Genomic DNA, 20004 nt, shown 5'->3' with positions numbered 1-20004 from the left:
CTTGAACTCAGAGCTGAGTGCTGTCCTTGAGCTTTTTGGTTCATTAGCAATGAAATCAATGCTTATTACCAAGGAAATCATAGAAGACACCATCTGGGTTTGTTGAAATCTATCTATGAGCTCCACAACGGTTTTGCCAGCAGCCCTGGTCAGTGCATTTTCCCTGCCTGTGTAAATATGCATTTTAAGAACAGAGGCCAGGTGGGTGTCGGTGGCTCATGCCTGTCATCCTAGCTACTCAGGAAGCTGCGAGCTAAGGATAATGGTTCAAAGCCAACCCGGGCAAGAAAGTCCATGAGGCTCTTATCTCCAGTTAACCACCAGAAAACCAGAAGTGGTGCTGTGGCTCAAGTGGTAGAGCACTAGCCTTGAGCTGAAGAGCTGAGGGACAGCGCCCAGGCCCACAGTTCAAGCCCCACGAATGACACAAAAAGAAAAAGAAAAGAAAAAAGTTGGACGAACTTGGCTGAGCAGATGGTCTCGTGCCCCAGGTCTCGTACCTCAGCAGCTGTGCCATTGGCCTGGTGCTCACCATGGAGGCGGGGAGCTACTGGCTTGACATCTTCAATGACTACTCGGCCATGCTGTCCGTGCTGCTTGTGGTCCTGGTGGAGATCATCACCGTGTGCCCTGGGTACAGGCTGGAGGGGTGAGGAGCAGCAGAGGGAAAACAGGCCATCCAGACACATTCAAATTGCAGCCTAGTGCTGATTGTCAGAGTTTGTTCCTTGCCATCAGATCGCCGCTGATTTTCTTCCCCTGCCTGTTTGTCTTCAGAGAACAGCTTCTTCCTCTGTGTCTTGTATTTCTTCCCTTTGCATCATGGGAGGCTCCCTGTGTTAAGTAGGCTGTGAGCTTTGGGGACATCTTTCCTTTAGGACTGTCAGAGCTTTGAAGGGGTTGTAATCTGAAGCATTTCCTACCCCGACTTGGGCTTTGTAATCCCCTTTCTTTGGACATCGTCTTCCACCATGACATTCAGAAAACCAGAAAAGTGGGGGTGCTCCATGCTCAGGCACTTCCAGGGACGTGGAACCCACTGGGAAAGTCCCCCATGGTGGGAAAATGTGGTCCTATCAGACGTTTTTCTTCTGAAAGCTGTTTGGGGGCGGGGGGGTGGGGTTCAGTGCAAAGTTAAAATGTTGGAGGGAAATGGACCTTTGTCGCAGGGAGGGTGGGGGCCTGGTACAAGTCCATCAAAGAGGTGTGGTGGGAAGTGATGGGAGACAGAGATTTCTGGGTGCAGTTACCACCCCCACCCCAGCCCCCCATAGTATCTTGGAGTGGGTTTTCTGCTTGCTTGGAGGGGCAATGCCATCTAGTGGTTAACTTGAGTATTGCATAGGGAGGAACACAAGAAAGGGAAGGAAGGAAAGGGAAGGGAAGGAAAGAAAAAGGAAAGAAAGGAGGAAGGAAAGGAGGAAGGAAGGGAGGGAGGGAGGGAAGGAAAGAAAGGGAGGTAGGAAGGGAGGGAAGGAAAGACAGGGAGGGGGAAGGGGGAGGGAGGGAGGAAGGGATGGGAAGAAAGGAAGGAAGGGAGGGAGAGAAAGGAGAGAGGAAGGGAAAGAAAACATTTTAAAGTACAGAATATTTTTTTTAAGTCCTCAGTCTTTGCCAGGCACCGGTGGCTCACACCTGCAACCCTAGCTACCCAGGAGGCTGCAATCTGAGGATCACAGTTCAAAGCCAGCCCGGGCAGGAAAGGCCATGAGACTCTTATCTCCAATGAACCACCAGAAAACCAGAAGTGGCGCTGTGGCTCAAGTGGTAGAGCACTCGCCTTGAGCTGAAGAGCTGAGGGACAGTGCCCAGGCCCAGAGTTCAAGCCCCACGACGGACACAAAAAAAGTCCTCAGTCCTTCTGAGAAAAGCTTTGGAGTATGGGCTTCATCTTCTGGGAAACTGGAAGCCCCAGCAGTGACTTATTAACCAGAGTCACCCAGATGAGCAAATGATTGACATCTGCCTGACCCTCCTAGCCGGTGGGGTGAAATCCCGGAACCCCAGCCCAGGCTTAGTAGTCAGCACTCAACCCAGTCAGGGTGCTGCCCCACCTCTTCTCCCAGAAATTAGATGACAAACCATCCAGAGCTTTCTGTAGAAAGTCCTTTTGAGATTGACCAGGGCACAGGGAAGGTCCAGCCCATGGGAAGCGAGAACAGGACTCTGGGGTGAGGCTCCCAGACTTAAAACCCTTATGGCTTGGGCTCCAGACACTCCTGAGAGTGAAACTCAACCCTGAACCAGCCATATCTCCCCGTAGAATACAAAGCTGACCCTTGAGAGCCAGTTGGGAAAGAGTTGAGAGGGTTTTTTTTTGCCAGCTGGTTATTAAACACAGTCATTGTGACGAACTGAGTTCTATAAACATGTGAGTATATAAATTATTGACAACAGCTAGGCGCCGGTGGCTCACACCTGTCATCCTAGCTATCCAGGAGGCTGAGAGCTGAGGATCACGGTTCAAAGCTAGCCAGGGCAGAAAAATCTGTGAGACCCTGATCTTCAATGAACCACTCCAAAAAATAAAAATAAAAAAGCCAGGAGTGGAGCTGTGGCTCAACTGGTAGAGTTCTAGCCTTGAACCAAAGAGCTCAGGGACAGGTGCCCAGGCCCTGAGTTCAAGCCCTGCCAACGACCAAAACACAAAAACAAAAACTCTAGAAGCTTCTAACAGTCTCCTGAGGAGCAAAGAAAGCCTGTGGAGTTGGGGTAGCCCAGGGCTGAGCAACAGTGAAATAGGGACAAAGGTAATGGGGAGGGGAATTGTGTGCAACTATCCAACCTTGAAGTCCAGGGCAGGGAGCGGGGGAGAAGGTGGGGGAGGACCAGAGTCAGGTGCTGAGGGGTCAGGGAGCAGATTCCAAGACCCAGGAGATAGAAAGAGCAGGAGCTAGAGTCCAGAAGAGAACCCCCGCTCCCATCCCAATAGTTGAGAAGATCCAGAAGTTTGGGGGAGGGAAGGAGGTGTGGGGTCACCTTTGGGACTCAACCCCGCAGCTCCAGGAAAGGCCAGATGTCCTCATCACCGAGCTGAGAAGCTGAGGAGAGCCAAGTCGCAGCCATGGAGAAATCGAGACAGCAGTGGAGCAACCCCCTGCAGTTCCTGCTGGCCTGCATCTCCTGCGCCGTGAGCCTGGGCAACGTGTGGCGCTTCCCCTACCTGTGCCAGATGTACGGAGGAGGTGAGTGTCGTACTGAGGGGGCCATGTGGCTTGACTGGGTTGGCACCAGCCCTTGGCCAACATCTTCCCAGGGATTACCATGAGCTACAGGGTGGCTAGTGGTAAGATGGGTAGGAGGAGTGACAGAGGGATAGGAGTGTGGGAAAGATGCAGGGAGAGGAACCGTAGAAGCCTGGTGGAAAGATTCCCAGAGCAGATGGATGGGTGGCGGGAAGGAGCAAGGACAGGTGGAAAATCATGAGGTGAAGGATGAAAGCAACAGCCAAGATATGGAAACAACCCCGATGCCCAGTGGAATATTATACAGCCATTAGAAAGGAGAAAAGAATGTCATTTGCAGGGGGAATGGATGGAACTAGAACAAATCACGTTAAGTGAGATCAGCCAACCTCAGAGAGACAAATGGCCTGCATCCTCTCTGATACACAGATGTTAGATGTAAACACACTGGGCTATGACAAAATTATACAGGATTTTAGCTACTCACACACACAGCAAGACTAAAAGAGGATAGTCTCAGGAGAGAATCACAAAGGTGCAATACCCAAGCGCCTCTTTATTTGTATATAAAAAAATACACATACTGAGATGAACCCCAAAGGTATTGAAACAGAGGACTTTTGTCTTAATTTTTTTTGATGACGATATTCTTTTTTTGTTTGCTTGGGTTTTTTTGTTTTTTTTTTTTTTGTCGGTCATGTGGCTTGAACTCTGGGCCTGGGCGCTGTCCCTCAGCTCTTCAGCTCAAGGCGAGCACTCTACCACTTGAGCCACGGCGCAACTTCTGGTTTTCTGGTGGTTTACTGGCAATAAGAGTCTCATGGACTTTCCTGCCTGGGCTGGCTTTGAACCGTCATCCTCAGATCTCAGCCTCCTGAGTAGCTAGGATGACAGGCATGAGCCACTGGTGCCTGGCATAACAATAAATTTAAACAACAAAAGAAAGGCAGGGTGGAGGCTCCAGGCAGGTGGATGGCAGAGCGAGGCCATCTACAGTGGTGCTAGCCCGGCCCTCATCTCCCGATGCCCCCAGGTAGTTTTCTGGTCCCCTATGTGATCATGCTCCTCCTGGAGGGAATGCCGCTCATGTACCTGGAGCTAGCCGTCGGACAGCATATGCGTCAGGGAAGCATCGGAGCCTGGAGGACCATCAGCCCCTACCTCGGTGGTGTTGGTACGTGGGGTCCTCCTCATCCACACAGGCCCTGTGGGGGGGTCCCCTGGGCAAGCAGAGGAGTGGAGGTTAGGAATCCACCAACTTGCACGCCCATTGGTGCCAGGCATAGCCTTGGTCTCAATGCAGGGTTTGGCTTTTCGTTGATTCAATTTCTGGAGGGAACAACTATGGCATCACGTGTGTCACTGGTGTTCGGAGTGACCAAGCCCTGCTCACAGGAGGTTCAAATTCTAGTTTAGTAGCTGAGTGATCATAAGCAAACTCAGTACTCCTTCCTTCTCCCCTCTGAAATAGGCACTACTGATACTACTGTATGGTCCCAAAGCACAAGAAGTACTAAGCATAGTACCTGGCCCTTAGATCTCAAAAAATAGGAAGGAAGCCAGGACTGTTGTGTGGCCTTTTGTTAAATTATGCTGTTGTGACGGCTGGTGATAAAGCTATGGACAGAGAGCTTGAAGAAAACATCTTCTCCAAACATCACCTTGTCTGACATCTTTGTGATTTTTTTTTGTCTTTGTCAGTTCTGGGGCTTGAACTCAGGGCGTGGGCGCTGTCCCTGAGCTCTTCAGCTCAAGGCTAGCGCTCTATCACTTTGAGCCACAGTGCCACTTCCAATTTTCTCATGATTCGTTAGAAATAATCTCATGGACTTTCCCACCCAGGCTGTTATGTGAACCTTGATCCTCAGATCTCAACCTCCTGAGTAAGTAGGATTACCAAGGAGAATTTTGAGACCCTGAAAAGAACCCCAGACTTTGTTTTAAACAAAACAAAACATCATTAGCTTGGAGCTTAGATTGGAGAAACACACACACACACACACACACACACACACACATGCTTCATGAAGAGGTCATAGCTACACAGTCATTGTGAGTACTCACCAAGCTGGATGAGAGGTTTTCTGACCTTGGGCAGTCCCCACAGGGAGTGTGTATGAATGGGACAGGGCCACCTACACCTGGTCCTCAGCTCGGTTCTGTGTGTTCTCATAGGTATCGCGAGCATGGTGGTCACTTTCTTCGTCTCCATGTATTACAACGTCATCAATGCCTGGGGATTCTGGTACCTCTTCCACTCCTTCCAGGTAAGCTGATTACCTGGCCAGACAGAGCAGGAGCAAGAAAGGGAGAAGATGTAAGGTTGCCCACCTTCTCATGAATTATAGGGCTTGAACTCAGGATGCTGTCCTTGAGATATTTGCCCAAGGCTACTTCTCTACTACTATGAGCCACAGCACCACTACCAGTTTTCTAGTAGTTCACTGGAGATAAGAATCTACAGCCACGGTGGGCGTGGTGGCTCATGCCTGTAATCCTAGCTACTCAGGAGGCTGAAATCTGAAGATCAAGGTTCAAAGCCAACCCAAGGTAGGAAAGTCCCTGTGAGCCTCTTATCTCCCATGAACCACTCAAAAACTGGAAGTGGTGCTGTCATTCTAGTGGTAGAGCACTAGCCTTGAGCACAAAAAGGCTCAGGGTCAGCACCCAGGCCCTGAGTTCAAGCCCTACAATCACCACCACCACCAACAAACTAAGTTTCAGAGAACTCCGTTCTATCTAGCTAAAGCCGAATAGGCTCTTAGTGACTCCACTCTATAAAATCAAGGAATCCAAGTGTCTCACTGATGGGTAATTTGAGCTCAGAGAAAATCACCAGTACCCACTTCTCTGGCTCAAAGGTTTCAGGGTGCCGAACCCAAACCTAACATCCAGGGGAGGAAAGACCGTCCTCATCTGCTGGGGCACCTGGACACCGTGTTGGTTTGGGGACCCAAAAAGACAGGTGAAGTAGAGATGTACAACATCCTCTGTAACTGGTTAACCAAGAAAATTTGGCTTTCTTTGATTGGCTAGCCAATCTGAGGACTCTGGGAGTCCTGATCACTCTCTAGCCGATGCTGTAGAACTTGTGGTTTGAGGTCCTAGGCTGGCTGTTGCAGATCAAGAGAGTTAGAGGCGTGCTGTCATAGCTCGTCTGGCCATTGTGTATGGGATATGCAGTCTCTTAGATCCACAGCAGAGATCAGGAGTCTACAGAAAACACCTGCAGGGTGGTAAAAAAAAAAAAAAGTGATTAGAGCCAAGTAAACGTTTTTTAAAGGTCCCAAGTCCAGGAGCAGATAGGCCCGGCTGATTTGGGATTTGGCAGTGGTAGAATTGCATGCAGGAGCCAACGGTCATACCTCCAGGAGGAGAAGAAAGAGATGGGGGTCAACAATCTCTGAAAGCATACCCCTCTAAGCCCCCACCTCTTACAGATCTCCAGCACCCTCCAACCCCACTACCTTGGGAACCTTTTTACCTTTGAACCTTTGGGAACAACCAAAAAACCAAAACCCCAACATCTGAATCACACCCAGCTTCTTTCTCCTTTTTGCCCCTCTCTCTTGATGCCGGCTTGATCGCAAAGGACCCCCTGCCGTGGTCCGTGTGCCCGCTGAATGCAAACCACACAGGCTACGAGGAGGAGTGTGAGAAGGCCTCATCCACGCAGTATTTCTGGTACAGGAAAACCCTCAACATCTCGCCGTCCATCCAGGAGAATGGGGCCATGCAGTGGGAGCCCGCGCTGTGCCTCATCCTGGCCTGGCTGATGGTGTATCTGTGCATCCTGCGGGGCACAGAATCTACTGGCAAGGTGGGCTGGGAATGTCGTCTGGGCAGGTGGGGGAACCCCTGCCTCTGCCCTCAGCCTCAAGCAATGAATGGCAAGGGTTGCAGACTGCTAGAGCACAGGGTGTGGTGCGCCTGGTGCAATTCATCTACTAGGTACCAGCCAAGATGGTGGGCGTGCTGGGGATCAGTTACAACCTTGAAGCTCCAAGGGAGGATTCTCTCATCTACCTAAGTAGATGAACATTTCTGTACCTTCTAGCCTAAAGGCAGAATCTCAAGCAATAAGACCAGGAGGATCTCTTCTTTGAAACTTTTTATTATTTTGCTGAAGTTGCTTAGGAAATTAACTAGAAGCTTCACGTATTCTGTGGACTGCCTTTTTCTTTCCTCTTCCTTTTTTTCTTCCTTCCTCCTTCCCTCCCTCCCTCCCTTCCTTGCTTCTTTCTTTCACTCTCTTTCTTTTCTTTTTTTCTTTCTTTTTCTTTCTTTTTCCAGTCCTGGGGCTTGAACTCAGAGCCTGGATACTGTACTTGAGCTTCTTTGCTCAAGGCTAGTGCTCTACCACTTGAGTCACAGCACCACTTCCAGTTTTTTCTGTGTACATGGTTCTGAGGAATCAAACTCAGGGCTTCATGCATGCTAGGCAAACACTCTACCATTAAGCCCACATTCCCAGCCTGGATTGCCTTTTTCTATGGTTTCTGGGTTTTTTTTCTGTTCTTTTCTTTTTTTATTGTCAGTTGTAGGGTTTGAACTCAGGGCCTGATCACCATCTCTGAGTTTTTCTGTTTTGTTCTACCACTTTGAGTCACAGTTCTACTTCCGGTTTTCTGGTGGTTCATTGGCGACAAGAGTCTCATGGCCTTTCCTGCCCAGGCTGGGTTTGACCCATGATCCTCCAGATCTCAGCCTTCTGAGTAGCTAGGATGACAAGCGTGAGCCACCAGCGCCCAGCTTTCCTTTCTTATTTCCTTTCCACACTTAACTTCCTTGGTACTTTGAAAGTATCAATGCTCATTTTTGCGAGTACCTTGAATCCTACCTGGAACACAGCTGGATTAAAGGGCAGCAGGGAGCCAGAGCCTTTGATACCCGATTACAATTTCTCCACTAAAAGAAGAAATTTTCTGGGGATGTAATAAGAGATGTTGGCAATCACGTCCCACCATCTGGACCACAACTGCCATCTTGGTGGTCAGGTCCAAGTAGATTTGAATGTCTCCTTCCCTGTCAGCATCCTGAATACACCAGATGTGGGTGTTTCCAGGAACAGGGGTCTCCCTGGTCACGCCCACCTCTCCAGAGGCTGACTCTGCCCTCTGGCACCGCAGGTCTTTTATTTCACCGCATCACTGCCCTCCTGCGTGCTCCTCATCTACCTAGTCTGGGGCCTTATGCTCCACGGAGCCATCAATGGCCTGCTGTATCTGTTCACTCCCAAGGTAATGGGGCTTTGGGGGGGGGCAGAAGGGGGACCTAAGGTGACCTCTCTCACCATCGTCCAGGATGGCTAGACGGAGGGGAAGATGGAGGCCAGTGTGAGCCTCGAGGCTGTGTTTGAGGATTGTGGCAGGGGTGTCTGAATGACTTCCTAGGACAGGTAGTCCCCTGGCCCTGTGCATTCTGGGTAGGAAGTCTTCCCTCAGGCCCCACCTGCTGCATTCATGACTCCAATCATCTCTTTGGGCTGTTCCTGAGTCCCAGGTCCTTTCCCTGCGGGTTCTCAATGCCCTCTCTTCTCCAGATACCCCACAGCCAGTACTTACCAGAAGGAGGCCCCAGATTTCCTCATTCAATTGCCTTAGAAGTAAGGCAAATCAAGTGCTGTAGAATCTACCTACAAAATGCATGCCTGAGCCCTTTGATTACAAATGTCCATCAGGCCAGGGAATCTGGGCTACTTCAACTGCCTCTCTGTAGATCAGAAGCCTGTAGGCCTGGATGGAGCCTCTGAAGCTCCACAATTATTTTTGTTTTGGTCAGTCGTAGAGCTTGAACTCTGGGCCTGGGCGCTGTCCCTCAGCTCTTCAGCTCAAGGCGCGTGCTCTACCACTTGAGCCACAGCGCCACTTCCGGTTTTCTGAGTGGCTTATTGGAGAGGCTCACAGACTTTCCTGCCCAGGCTGGCTTTGAACCAGGATCCTCAGATCTCAGCCTCCTGAGTAGCTAGGATGACAAGCGTGAGCCACCAGTGCCTGGCTAACTCCATGATTTTTGATTACTTGGCCCTGCAATTGCACGCTAGCATCATGAAGATTGCCAAATGGTTCATCAGCTAAGGGTTCACTAGTCAGGGCCAGGAGAACACGGGCTTTTGCTCTAGGCTGTCCTGATGACCTGTATACCAGAGACAAGGTTTCCCAGCCCTCCTTTGAGCCTCCTCTTCCTCAAGCCATGAGAGTGTGGGATTGAGACCAGAACTCATTGATCCTACCCTTGCTGACCTTCCAGATTGAGCAACTGGTCAACCCCAAGGCCTGGATCAATGCAGCCACACAAGTCTTCTTCTCTCTGGGCCTGGGGTTTGGTAGCCTCATCGCCTTTGCAAGCTACAACGACCCCGCCAACAACTGCCAGAAACACGCCATCATCGTGTCCCTCATCAACGGCTCCACCTCCATCTTCGCCAGCATTGTGACCTTCGCCATCTACGGCTTCAAGGCCACCTTCAACTATGAGAATTGCCTAAGCAGGTGAGTCTGGCTGTCTCTTGGAACCCTGGGCCTCAGATTTCCTCATTCAATTGGGCAAGCAGGAATGGGGTCAGCCCAGCACCTGAGCTACTGAGGTCTTAGGGACAGTTGCTCTTTGTGGTCAGTCAAGGTCAAGCTGATGGTCTGCTCCACAGAGTGATTCTACTGCTGACCAATTCTTTTGACCTTGAAGATGGCTCTCTGACAGCCAGCAACCTAGAGCAAGTGAAGAACTACCTTGCCTCTACTTACCCAAGCAAATACAGCCAAGTGTTCCCACACATGAAGAACTGCAGCTTAGAGTCGGAGCTGGACACGGTGAGGTTCTGGGAAGGTCAGAGCTTGCCCCCTTCTTCACCCATGTTACAAGTGAACCCCGGAAAACAGAATTTTTCTCCCTGCAAATCAGAAAAGAAGAGTCAATCACTTTCTTCCAAAAGGGCTGCTCAGGAATTCTATTCCTTAGAAGGCTCTATTGGGTTTTCTGGGTCCTTCCTTTTCCTTCTCTCTTTTCAAGTATTAACAATCTAGAGAAATACACAGTAGAAGCAGGCCCTCATAAACCTTTTGTTATTTGGCATTCAGATTTTTTTCTTTTTATGTTAAAGAGAAAAATGTTAGCCCTGTGCCCATGGCTCACACCTGTAATCCTAGTGACTCAGGAGGCTGAGATCTGAAGATTGAGATTTGAAGTCAGCCCAGGAAGGAGAGTCTGATATACTCTTATCTCCACATTAACTCCCAGAAAACCAGAAGTGGTGCTATGGTCCAAGTGGTAGAGCACTGGTCTCCAGTAAAAAGCTCAGGGACAATGCCCAGGTCCTGAGCTCAAGCCCCATGACTGACCAAAAACAAAAGAAAAGAAAGAAAAAAGAAAAAGAAAAAAATGTTTCAAGGACATAGGGTTATTTGTTATTGGTCCCAAGATTAACCTTCACCTTAAAGAACCTATGTTTTTAAAAATGTATATCCATATACATCCTTTTCCAAATATGACATCGGTGAGACTTTCTTTTGTCAGTTGTGGGGCTTGAACTCTGGGCCTGGGTGCTGTCTCTGAGCTCTTCAGCTCAAGGTGAGTGCTCTACCACTTGAGCCACAACACCACTTCTGGTTTTCTGGTGGTTTATTGGAGATAAGAGTCTCACAGACTTTCTTGCCCTGGCTGGCTTTGAACCACGATCCTCAGATCTCAGCCTCCTGAGTCGCTAGGATGACAGGCATGAGCTACCAGTGCCTGGCCAGCCTGGGATTTCTAAGTAGTCATCATGGGCTTAGTTTCCACAACTCAGTTATCTCTGAAACAGGGCCATCAGCAACAGGTGTGTGGCTACCAAGGGAACCATGCCAGACCATGTCCCCACCACACTGGCCCACTCTTTAGCCCCCAGCAGTGAGTCTCAGCTCCCATTTCTAATCAGTCCCACTGAGGCACGGCAGGTAGAAGACCCAGGCTGAGAATGAGGCTGCGCACTTGGATGCTTAACAGGTCTCTTCCTCACCACAAGCAGGCCGTCCAGGGCACAGGCCTGGCCTTCATTGTCTATACGGAGGCCATTAAAAACATGGACATGTCCCAGCTGTGGTCGGTGCTCTTCTTCTTCATGCTGTTGATGCTGGGCATAGGGAGCATGCTGGGAAACGCAACAGCCATCATCACCCCCCTGACGGACAGCCAGGTCATTTCCAGACATCTGCCCAAGGAGGTTATCTCAGGTGAGTGGGAAAGCCAGCAGAGGATGGACGAGCTGGGGAGGGGTGGCATGGGCTGGGGCAGGTGAGGAAGGACAAACTTCCTCTCAAGATGGCTGCAGAGGGCAGATGGAACTTCATCCCAGTCCTAACAGTCCACTGCTTGTGAACTTGAACCATGGCTATGGGTTTAGCCTGTGTATTTCTTTCTCAGCATCCTAGAAAAGGGAAGTGGGCACTAGATCTTACATGGTATCCAACTTCCCAAAACTGATACTTAATCATCTATAGGCTAGGCAAGATTCTTAGTTCAGCTGAAGTGTAATGATTCTAAGTGTAATGATTGGGGCTGGGAAGGTGGCTCAGTGGTAGAGTTCTTGCTTCACATGCATGGGGCCCTGGGTTCGATTCCTCTAGCACCATACACACAGAAAAGGCCAGAAGTGGCGCTGTGGTTCAAGTGGTAGAGGGCTAGCCTTGAGCTGAAGAGCTGAGGGACAACGCCCAGGCCCAGAGTTCAAGATCCACCACCGCCAAAAAAAAAAAGTGTAATGATTATAAGGTATATTGTTTTTCATGCTTTTATTCTTCTGGTGTTTAACTTTATATTTTCTGGTTATACTTTATCTCATAAACTCTTCCATTCTCTACATTGTACATCGATGCCACTAGCTGTTTCCTTTTGCTATGCAAAGCTTTCAATTTGATACAAACCCAAATGCTAGTTCCTGCTCTTAATTTCGCAACCACAGGCTCCCTCCTCAGAAAAGGTGTTACCTGTGTTTCTATTGGAAAGGATTTCTCCTGCATTTTCCTCTAGCAGCTTCAAGTCTCCCATTTATCAAGACCCCACTTTCAATTTATTTTTATGCAGGGTGAAAGACCCATTTTCAGTCTTTCTACTTGTAGATTTCCAGTCTTCCTAATAGTATTTGCGAAAGAGGCCTTGTTTTCGCCAATCCATTTTTTGGTGGCACCTTTTGTCAAAAATGAAGTGGCTGCACATTTATATCCTAGTCTATTGCAACGGGCTATGTGTGTTTTTGTACCAGTACCGCACTGTTTTTGTTAATATGGCTCTACAGTATGTGAAGTCTAATACTATAGCTTCTGCATAGGTCTTTATACTCTGGATGGCTTTGGTTAGTTGAGGTTGTTCATGCCCCCATAATATATTTGAGTTCCTTTTGTGTTTTTGTCAGTTGTGGGACTTGAACTCTGGGCCTGGGATCTGTCCCTCAGCTCTTGCCTTGCTAGGTAAGCACTCTTACCACTTGAGCCCCAGTACCACTTCCAATTTTCTAAGTGGTTTATTGGAGATAAACCTGGGCTGGCTTTGAACCATGATCTTCAGATCTCAGCTTCCTGAGTAGTAGAATTACAGGCCTGAGCCACTGGCACCTGGCCTGAGTTTCCAAATGTTTTAATTAGAGTATTTGTGTCTTTGTTCATCAAGGAGATTGGTACCATTTTCATTTTATTGTGGTTTCCTTTTCTGATACTTGTTTTATGGTAATACTGGCTTCATAAAAGGAGTTTGGTAGCAGTCCTTCCCTTTCTATTTTATACAGTAGTTCTAGGAAGATTGGTGCTAGTTCACCTGAAAGATCTGATAAGAGTTCAGCAGTGAGACCAGGTGATGTTGGCTTATATCTGTAAGCCTAGCTATGCAGAAGGCTGAGATCTGAGAATCACGGTTCAAAGCCAGCCTGGTCACGAAAGTTCATGAGACTCTTATCTCCAATAAACCACTCAGAAAACCAAAGTGGCGCTGTGGCTCAAGTGGTAGAGCACTAGCCTTGAGCTAAAGCGTTGAGGGACAGTGCCCAGGCCCAGAGTTCAAGCCCCACGACCGACAAAAAATAATAATTCAGCAGTGAATCAATCCAGCCCTGGGCTTTTATTTTTGGGAAGCTCCGTATTATAGCCAAAATTTCATTACTTATTACAGGCCTGTATAGATTATTTGTATTTTCTTGGTTCAATATAGGTAGGTCATATGAATCTGGTAATTTGCTTGTTTCCTCTAAATTTTCTAGTCTCTCTCTCTCTCTCTCTATAGATAGATAGATAGTATTCCCTATGATGATGAATATATATATATGTATGTATGAAAATGGAATAATAAGACTGGCTGGGGACAATAGAAGAAAGTGACAGAGAGAAGGTGATAGAGGAGGTTGATCAGAATACATCGTACACGTGTGGAGATGGCATAGTGAACACTCCATTGCACAACTAATGCATGCTAATAAAGAACGTACAAATAACAAAATGCTGAAAAAATATTCTGATGACCCTCTGAATTTAGCTGGCATTTGTTATGATACCATTTTCTTACCTCTGATTTTTTTTTAGGTCTTTTTTTCTGGTTTAGTGTCACTAAAAATGTCAGTCTTTTCAAAGCACCTATTTATTCATTTTAGTTGGTTGTGGGTCTTGAACTTAGGGCCTGGGCACTGTCCCTCAGCTCTTCAGCTCAAGGTGAGCACTCTACACTTGAGCCACAGCACCACTTCCGGCTTTCTGAGTGCTTCCTTGGAGATGAGTCTCACGGCCTTTCCTGTCCAGGCTGGCTTTGAACCGTGATCCTTAGATCTCAGCCTCCTGCGTAGCTAGGATGACAGATGTGAGCTACTGGCGTCAGTTTATTTGTATAGTTTCCTACCATCTACTAATTGTGAGGATGGATTGTTTTAGAAGTATGTCAGGAACAGGTTGATGTACATCACTAAGTTATTTACTCATTACTAACTTTTTAAAAATGAAGTCACTGATGGGTATAATGTTTCTTCTTAGCATTGTCTTTTGCTGTCTCCTAAAGGTTGCGGTAAGTTGTATTTTCATTTTCATTTGAATCTAGGAATTTTTTAAAATTTCAAACCATATTTCTCTAAAGACTTATTGACTATCCAAAAGGGAATTCTTTGGTCTCCATGTATTTTGATAGTCTGATAATATCAAATGTAGGAATCATTTCCATTTTCTTTGCAATTTAATCCACTTTAATATTTTATTTAATGTAGAGTACTTGAGTTTTAGAGGAATTACACAGCCTTTTTTTTTTCCATAATTCGTGTGCTTCTGCTTTTGGATTTGTGCATCTACCTAGTCCCTGTGTCCCGAGACTCTCTAGAGGCCATGAATGTTCTTTGATTTCAAACTCCTAGAGTGTTTCAGCCTCAAATAATACGATCTCTCAAGATGGCATCCTGCCGTAACGTTCAAAAATGAACAACAGAATATCCTTTTTAAAAACTGCTTTATTGGCAGCAATTGCATTACAGAAATGCCACTATTTCCCAGCTTATGTGCAATGACTGTCTCTCTCCTCATACTAGGTTGAAGACTTGGAGAAGGTATGGACTTTTCTGGAGGTAGAACTGCTAATTGGTAGCCTGGACCATTTGGCTCACCTTGCTAATCCATGATTCCCCTCTGAGACCCAGGGAGCTGCTGGCTGAGCTTGCAATGATTTGATGCCTTTGTGTTGCTTCTGTTTCTGCTTTACTGCTATCAGACCAACTTTTTTGTGATTCCGACGATCTTCCTTTCTGTCTTCAGACAAATATTCTATAGTTATTGTATATACATATATATATATATATATATACACACACACACACATATATGTATGTATATATATATATCTTTTTGCTACCTGATTCTTACTTCTTTATTTTTATTTTTGTCGGTCATAGGGCTTGAACTCTGGACCAGGGCGCTGGCCCTCAGCTCTTCAGCTCAAGGCTAGCACTCTACCACTTGAGCCACAGCGTCACTTGTGGTTTTCTGGGGTTTTTTTGTTTTGTTTTGTTTTTTGTCAGTAGTGGGCCTGAACTCTTGGGCACTGTCCCTCAGCTCTTCAACTCAAGGTGAGCACTCTACCACTTTAGACACAGCACCTCTTCAGGCTTTTTCTGCTTATGTATGTGGTGCTAGGAATGGAACCCAGGGCCACATGCATGCAAGGCAAGCGCTCTACCACTGGGCCACCTTCCCAGCCCCTTCTGAGTGGTTTTATTGGAGATAAAAGTCTCACGGACTTTCCTGCCCAGGCTGGCTTTGAACCATGATCCTCAGATCTCAGCTATGATGACAGGTGTGAGCCACTAGCAGCAGCTTGGAAATGTAGGTACACACTTAAGAACACAGAAGTGAATTTTACATTTGCATCCAGCTAAATCAGCACCATGGATGACAACAAATTCATCTACCACGTGAGGTTCTTCACACTGACATTCGGCTGTAAGCACCCAAAGAGATCACACTTTTTCTAACTTCTGTTTTTTTTGTTTTGTTTTGCTTGTGTCTACAGTACTGTACTTGAAGGAACACTTCATGCCTATTGAGTCACCCTCTATCTTTTCTGCTCTATCCTAAAGGATCTATCATTGGCATTGTCCAACATACACACTGAGTTTGTTGTCTTCCTTCACAATCTGTGAGCTCCTTCATTGTCTTATCACAGTAAATAGGACAAGAAACCTTCATCCTATGGCCCCCACTCCACATTCGAGTCCTTCCTCCGAGCTCTGGGGCTTAGGTGCCCGGATGCACAGGGTGATATTTCTGCAAAAGCAATTCTCTTGAAGGAGCCTGATGTCCCTCTTCAATACATGGGAATGAGCCAGTAGGCCAAGATCTCCTGAGGAGCCTGTGGTTCTTGTTGTCTTGGAAATGGACAACGAGCTTTGGGGGAGCTGAGCAGGTGATCTTGTGCCCCAGGTCTGGTGTGCTTCATCAACTGTGCCGTCGGCCTGGTGTTCACCATGGAGGCGGGGAGCTACTGGTTTGACATTTTCAATGACTACTCGGCCACGCTGTCTGTGCTGCTCATCGCCCTGGTGGAAACCATCGCCGTGTGCTACGTGTACGGGTTGAGGAGGTGAGGAGGCCTGGCTCCTGGCAGCTGCACAGGAAAAACACAGCCATAGGGACATACTCGTATGGAAATCGCCAATCCTCGAGCAGCATTCTGTGAATTTAAAGTTTAGTATTATTTGTTAAAGGTCCTTCTTTGTCCTCAGATCTCAGCTAATTGACTCCTGTGCCTCAGTCTGCCTTCCATGAACAGCTCTTTTCTCTATCTCCTGTATTTTCCCTTTGCCCCATGGGATGCTACCTGAGGACAAGCAAGCACATGTAACTCCAGGCACTAGATGCCCTACATGATCCCTTGCTCTGATGTGGGAAGAGAGCAGCTGACATTCTAGTGGACAAGCAGTCCCTTGGATTCGTTTCCCAATGCTCCTAGCGGGAATGAGACCCTATACATTGCTAAGGTATCTCCAATGATCAACTCACTGTTCATAAGCTGGAGCCCAGTAGGTGTCTTTCCTTTAACACTCTCAGAGCCCTGAAGGGGTTGTAACTGGAAGCATTTCCAAACCCTACTTGGGTTTCAGATTCTGTCCTCTACCTTGCCTTCCATAGTGAACATTTCACAAGCTCTGGTGGTAGGGACCAACTTTCTTAATTACTCAGCTCTGGCAACTTTCAGGGACATGGGATAAATTAGGAAAACACCTCACAGGAAGAGAAGTTGGTCCCTTAAGAAATGCAGTCCAGGGCTGGGAAGGTGGCTCAGTGGTAGAGTGCTTGCCTAGCATGCATGAAGCCCTGGGTTCCATTCCTCAGTACCACATAACAGAAAAAGCTGGAAGTGGCACCGCGACTCAAGGGATAGAGTGCTAGCCTTGACAGAAGTTCATGGACAGTGGTCAAGCCCTGAGTTCAAGCCCCAGGACTGGCAAAAAGAAAGGAAGGGAGGGAGGGAGGGAAAAAGAAAGGAAGGGAAGGAGGGAGGGAGGGAGGGAGGGAGGAAGGAAGGTAGGAAAGGAAGGAAGGAAGGAAGGAAGGAAGGAAGGAAGGAAGGAAGGAAGGAAGGAAGAAAGGAAGGAAGGAAGGAAGGAAGGAAGGAAGGAAGGAAGGAAGGAAGAAAGGAAGGAAGGAAGGAAGGAAGGAAGGAAGGAAAATGCAGTCCAAGTCCGGGTGCTAGGGTCTCCACCTGTAATCTTAGCTACTCAAGCTGAGGTCTGAGGATCGTGGTTTGAAGCCAGCCCTGGCAGGAAAGTCCATGAGACTCTTATCTCCAATAAACTATACAGAAAAAGCCAGAAGTGGCACTGTAGCTCAAGTGGTGGAATGCTAGCCTTGAGTGAAAGAAGCTTAGGGACAGTGCCCAGGCCCTGAGTTCTAGCACAGGGAGGCAGGGAGGCAGGGAGGGAGGGAAGAAGGAAGGAAAGAAGGAAGGAAGTCCAGCAAAAGAAGACTGTCCCTTGAGAAGGACTTCCAGAACAAAGGGAGAAGGTTTAGGAGAGGAGATGGACCCTGGGCTCCTGGATGTCAGGGGAGAGGGTCACTGTTCTATCAAGAAGTTATGCTGGGAACTGATGGGAGACACAGAAGCCCTGGAAATGGTGCAAGCAGCTTGATCCCAGCGACTGCTCACCAAGAGGGTCCTAGGGCTTCGTCAGGGGAAAGTGCCACTGAGCACCCACAAGTAACCATGTGAAGCATCTCTTAGGCAGCCAGCCCTTCCCAACTTTCTAGGAGTAAGGGGTGCTGTAGAGAGAACAAGATGGCCCCCAACTGACCAAGGTGCTCCTATTGCATGCAGGAGCCTATCAACTTACTCAGTGAGCATTAGGAAGGAGGAGGTAGTTCCCAGCACAGCAACACAGGACCACAGACAGGAAGGTGGCAGACTCTCCTCCCAAGGCTGCTTATTCTACCCTAAGAGCAGCTGTAAAGTCCCTGATGTGAAAGTAGAGGGCCTGTCCCAGCTCTGGGTTTGCTCACCACCACCTGGCAGTCCTGGCCATTCTCTCCTCCTCCATACTCTACCCCAATCCCAAGCGGGGTTCAGAGTGGGGATGGGGGAGGGAGGGCGGAGTTCCTGTAACATCACTAGTTCCTGTAATACAATTGCCCCAGGAAGCTGGCCCCCTCTCCCCATCCGGAAGCATGATGAATCCAGACTTTTTCTCTACGTGGTTCCAAGTAGATTTGAAAGTGACCTGCAGGCCGCCACGGGCTTCGCGCTCAACTGGTACTGGAAGGCCATGTGGGCCTGCGTGACCCCGCTGCTCATCGTCGGCCTCTTTCTCTTTTACCTGAGTGACTACATCCTCACAGGGACCCTCCAGTACCAAGCTTGGGATGCCACGCAGGTACCTGAACTCCCCCCGCTGAGCCTCCCGGGAGGGGGCGGGGAGTGTTAAGAGTGATTTCCCAGCATGCCTGCTGGCAACCACAGGCTGTGGGAGGGATGGGAGAGGAGAGAGCTGCAGTGATGGAAGGCCAGCTCCATAGATTCCCCCTCGTGGGAGGTGAGGCCTGGGCAGCCATGACAGGGGCACAGGTGGGAAGGTTCCTTCTGCTTGATCTCTCCTTTTAGGGGCAGCTGGTGAGCAAGGATTATCCCCCGCACGCACTGGCTATCATCGGGCTGCTGGTGGCCTCCTCCACTATGTGTATCCCGCTGGGGGCCCTAGGGACTTTGGTCATGCACCGATTCAAGAGGGGAGACCAGAGTCAGGGATCACTCACCTTCACACAGCTACTGCCCAGAAGTGGGTGATCCGTGGCTGTTTTTCTTCAGAAGGAACTCAGAAGCCTGCCAGCTTCCTGTGTCTGTAAAGAAACATGAGTTAACCTATTTTTGAAGCTGGTAAAAAGTTACCTCGGGTCAACGTGATGCTTCGGTCTGTCCCTCCTCTGGCCTCATAATTTACATTCGTGTTGCCACAATTCACAATGATATTCACCATCCGCAATTACAGTGTGTCTTCCTCTCGTGTCGGTAATACAATGTGTTGTACATATCCACTATGACATAAGTTCTCTCTGGTTCTTGCAAACTTCCCAAAGAGTTGGATCTTTCTAACTACTCTCCTTGGGCCAACAATAAAACTGGTCTCAAAAAAGAAATCTGCTCCATAGGAAATGTACTTATTACCTAACTCATGTAACGGTAATCCCTCTGTACAGTATCTTTTCAAGAAAAAAAAGGAAGAAATCTGTGCTGCTTGCTAGTGCTACACACAAGCAGTCACGCTAGCCTCTGTCTGCTCACCCTCCTTAGGCCAGAGAGAGAAGGGACACTGCATCCTTGTACACGTCACAGTAACCAGGGCAACCATGGACTGGAAACTTTCTATTTATACTGCAAACATAACCACTGGTTGATTTTGCTTAAAGATACCAGGTAGGAAAATGTGGTTGGTATTAGTTACCAATGTAAATAAAACCCTAATTGAGTATCCCTAGAGTTGGGATTTTTCTGTATTTCCTGGCTCCATCTGGTCCTTTGGATAAAACAAAATTTGGGGGGGGAAAAATCAATCCTTAGATTCATCTACAAAGGAAGAGTTAGGAACAAACCACCTAACCTACTCATCCACACTTGGCTGGTATATTCACTTTACATCATGGTACCTTAAATGGTCTTCCAGTGAAACTACCATGGAGTCAGCTCTCTGGCAAAGAGAACTAGAAAAGAGGAAGAGAAGGATGAAATTTGGACCATAAGGAAAACTTCAAACCTACAGATCTAGCTGGGCCTCTAAGGTCTAGGTGAGCCTCTGTAGTGTGAATTGTATTTGTGTGTACACAGGCATGGCAGATTCTTA

The 20004-nt window shown here is 48.0% G+C and overlaps 1 protein-coding gene across 1 annotated transcript; it reads left to right on the top strand.

The window, feature by feature from the left end:
* The first annotated feature begins 2856 nt into the window (after nucleotides 1–2856).
* Nucleotides 2857–19303, top strand: LOC105996285 (sodium- and chloride-dependent transporter XTRP3A-like). Its single transcript, XM_013030316.1, has 11 exons — nucleotides 2857–3185; nucleotides 4219–4359; nucleotides 5361–5452; nucleotides 6778–7005; nucleotides 8315–8425; nucleotides 9435–9676; nucleotides 9832–9994; nucleotides 11188–11392; nucleotides 16097–16256; nucleotides 18378–18543; nucleotides 18771–19303. Exons 1-11 carry the CDS (start codon nucleotides 3065–3067, stop codon nucleotides 18951–18953), a joined length of 1812 nt encoding a protein of 603 aa, XP_012885770.1. The 5' UTR covers nucleotides 2857–3064; the 3' UTR covers nucleotides 18954–19303.
* Nucleotides 19304–20004: the final 701 nt, after the last annotated feature.

This window comes from Dipodomys ordii, unplaced genomic scaffold, assembly GCF_000151885.1.
Source record: "Dipodomys ordii isolate 6190 unplaced genomic scaffold, Dord_2.0 Scaffold128, whole genome shotgun sequence".
NCBI lineage: Eukaryota > Metazoa > Chordata > Mammalia > Rodentia > Heteromyidae > Dipodomys > Dipodomys ordii.
The sequence above is the reverse complement of the archived record's forward strand: the minus strand, read 5'-3'. Positions and strand labels throughout refer to the sequence as shown.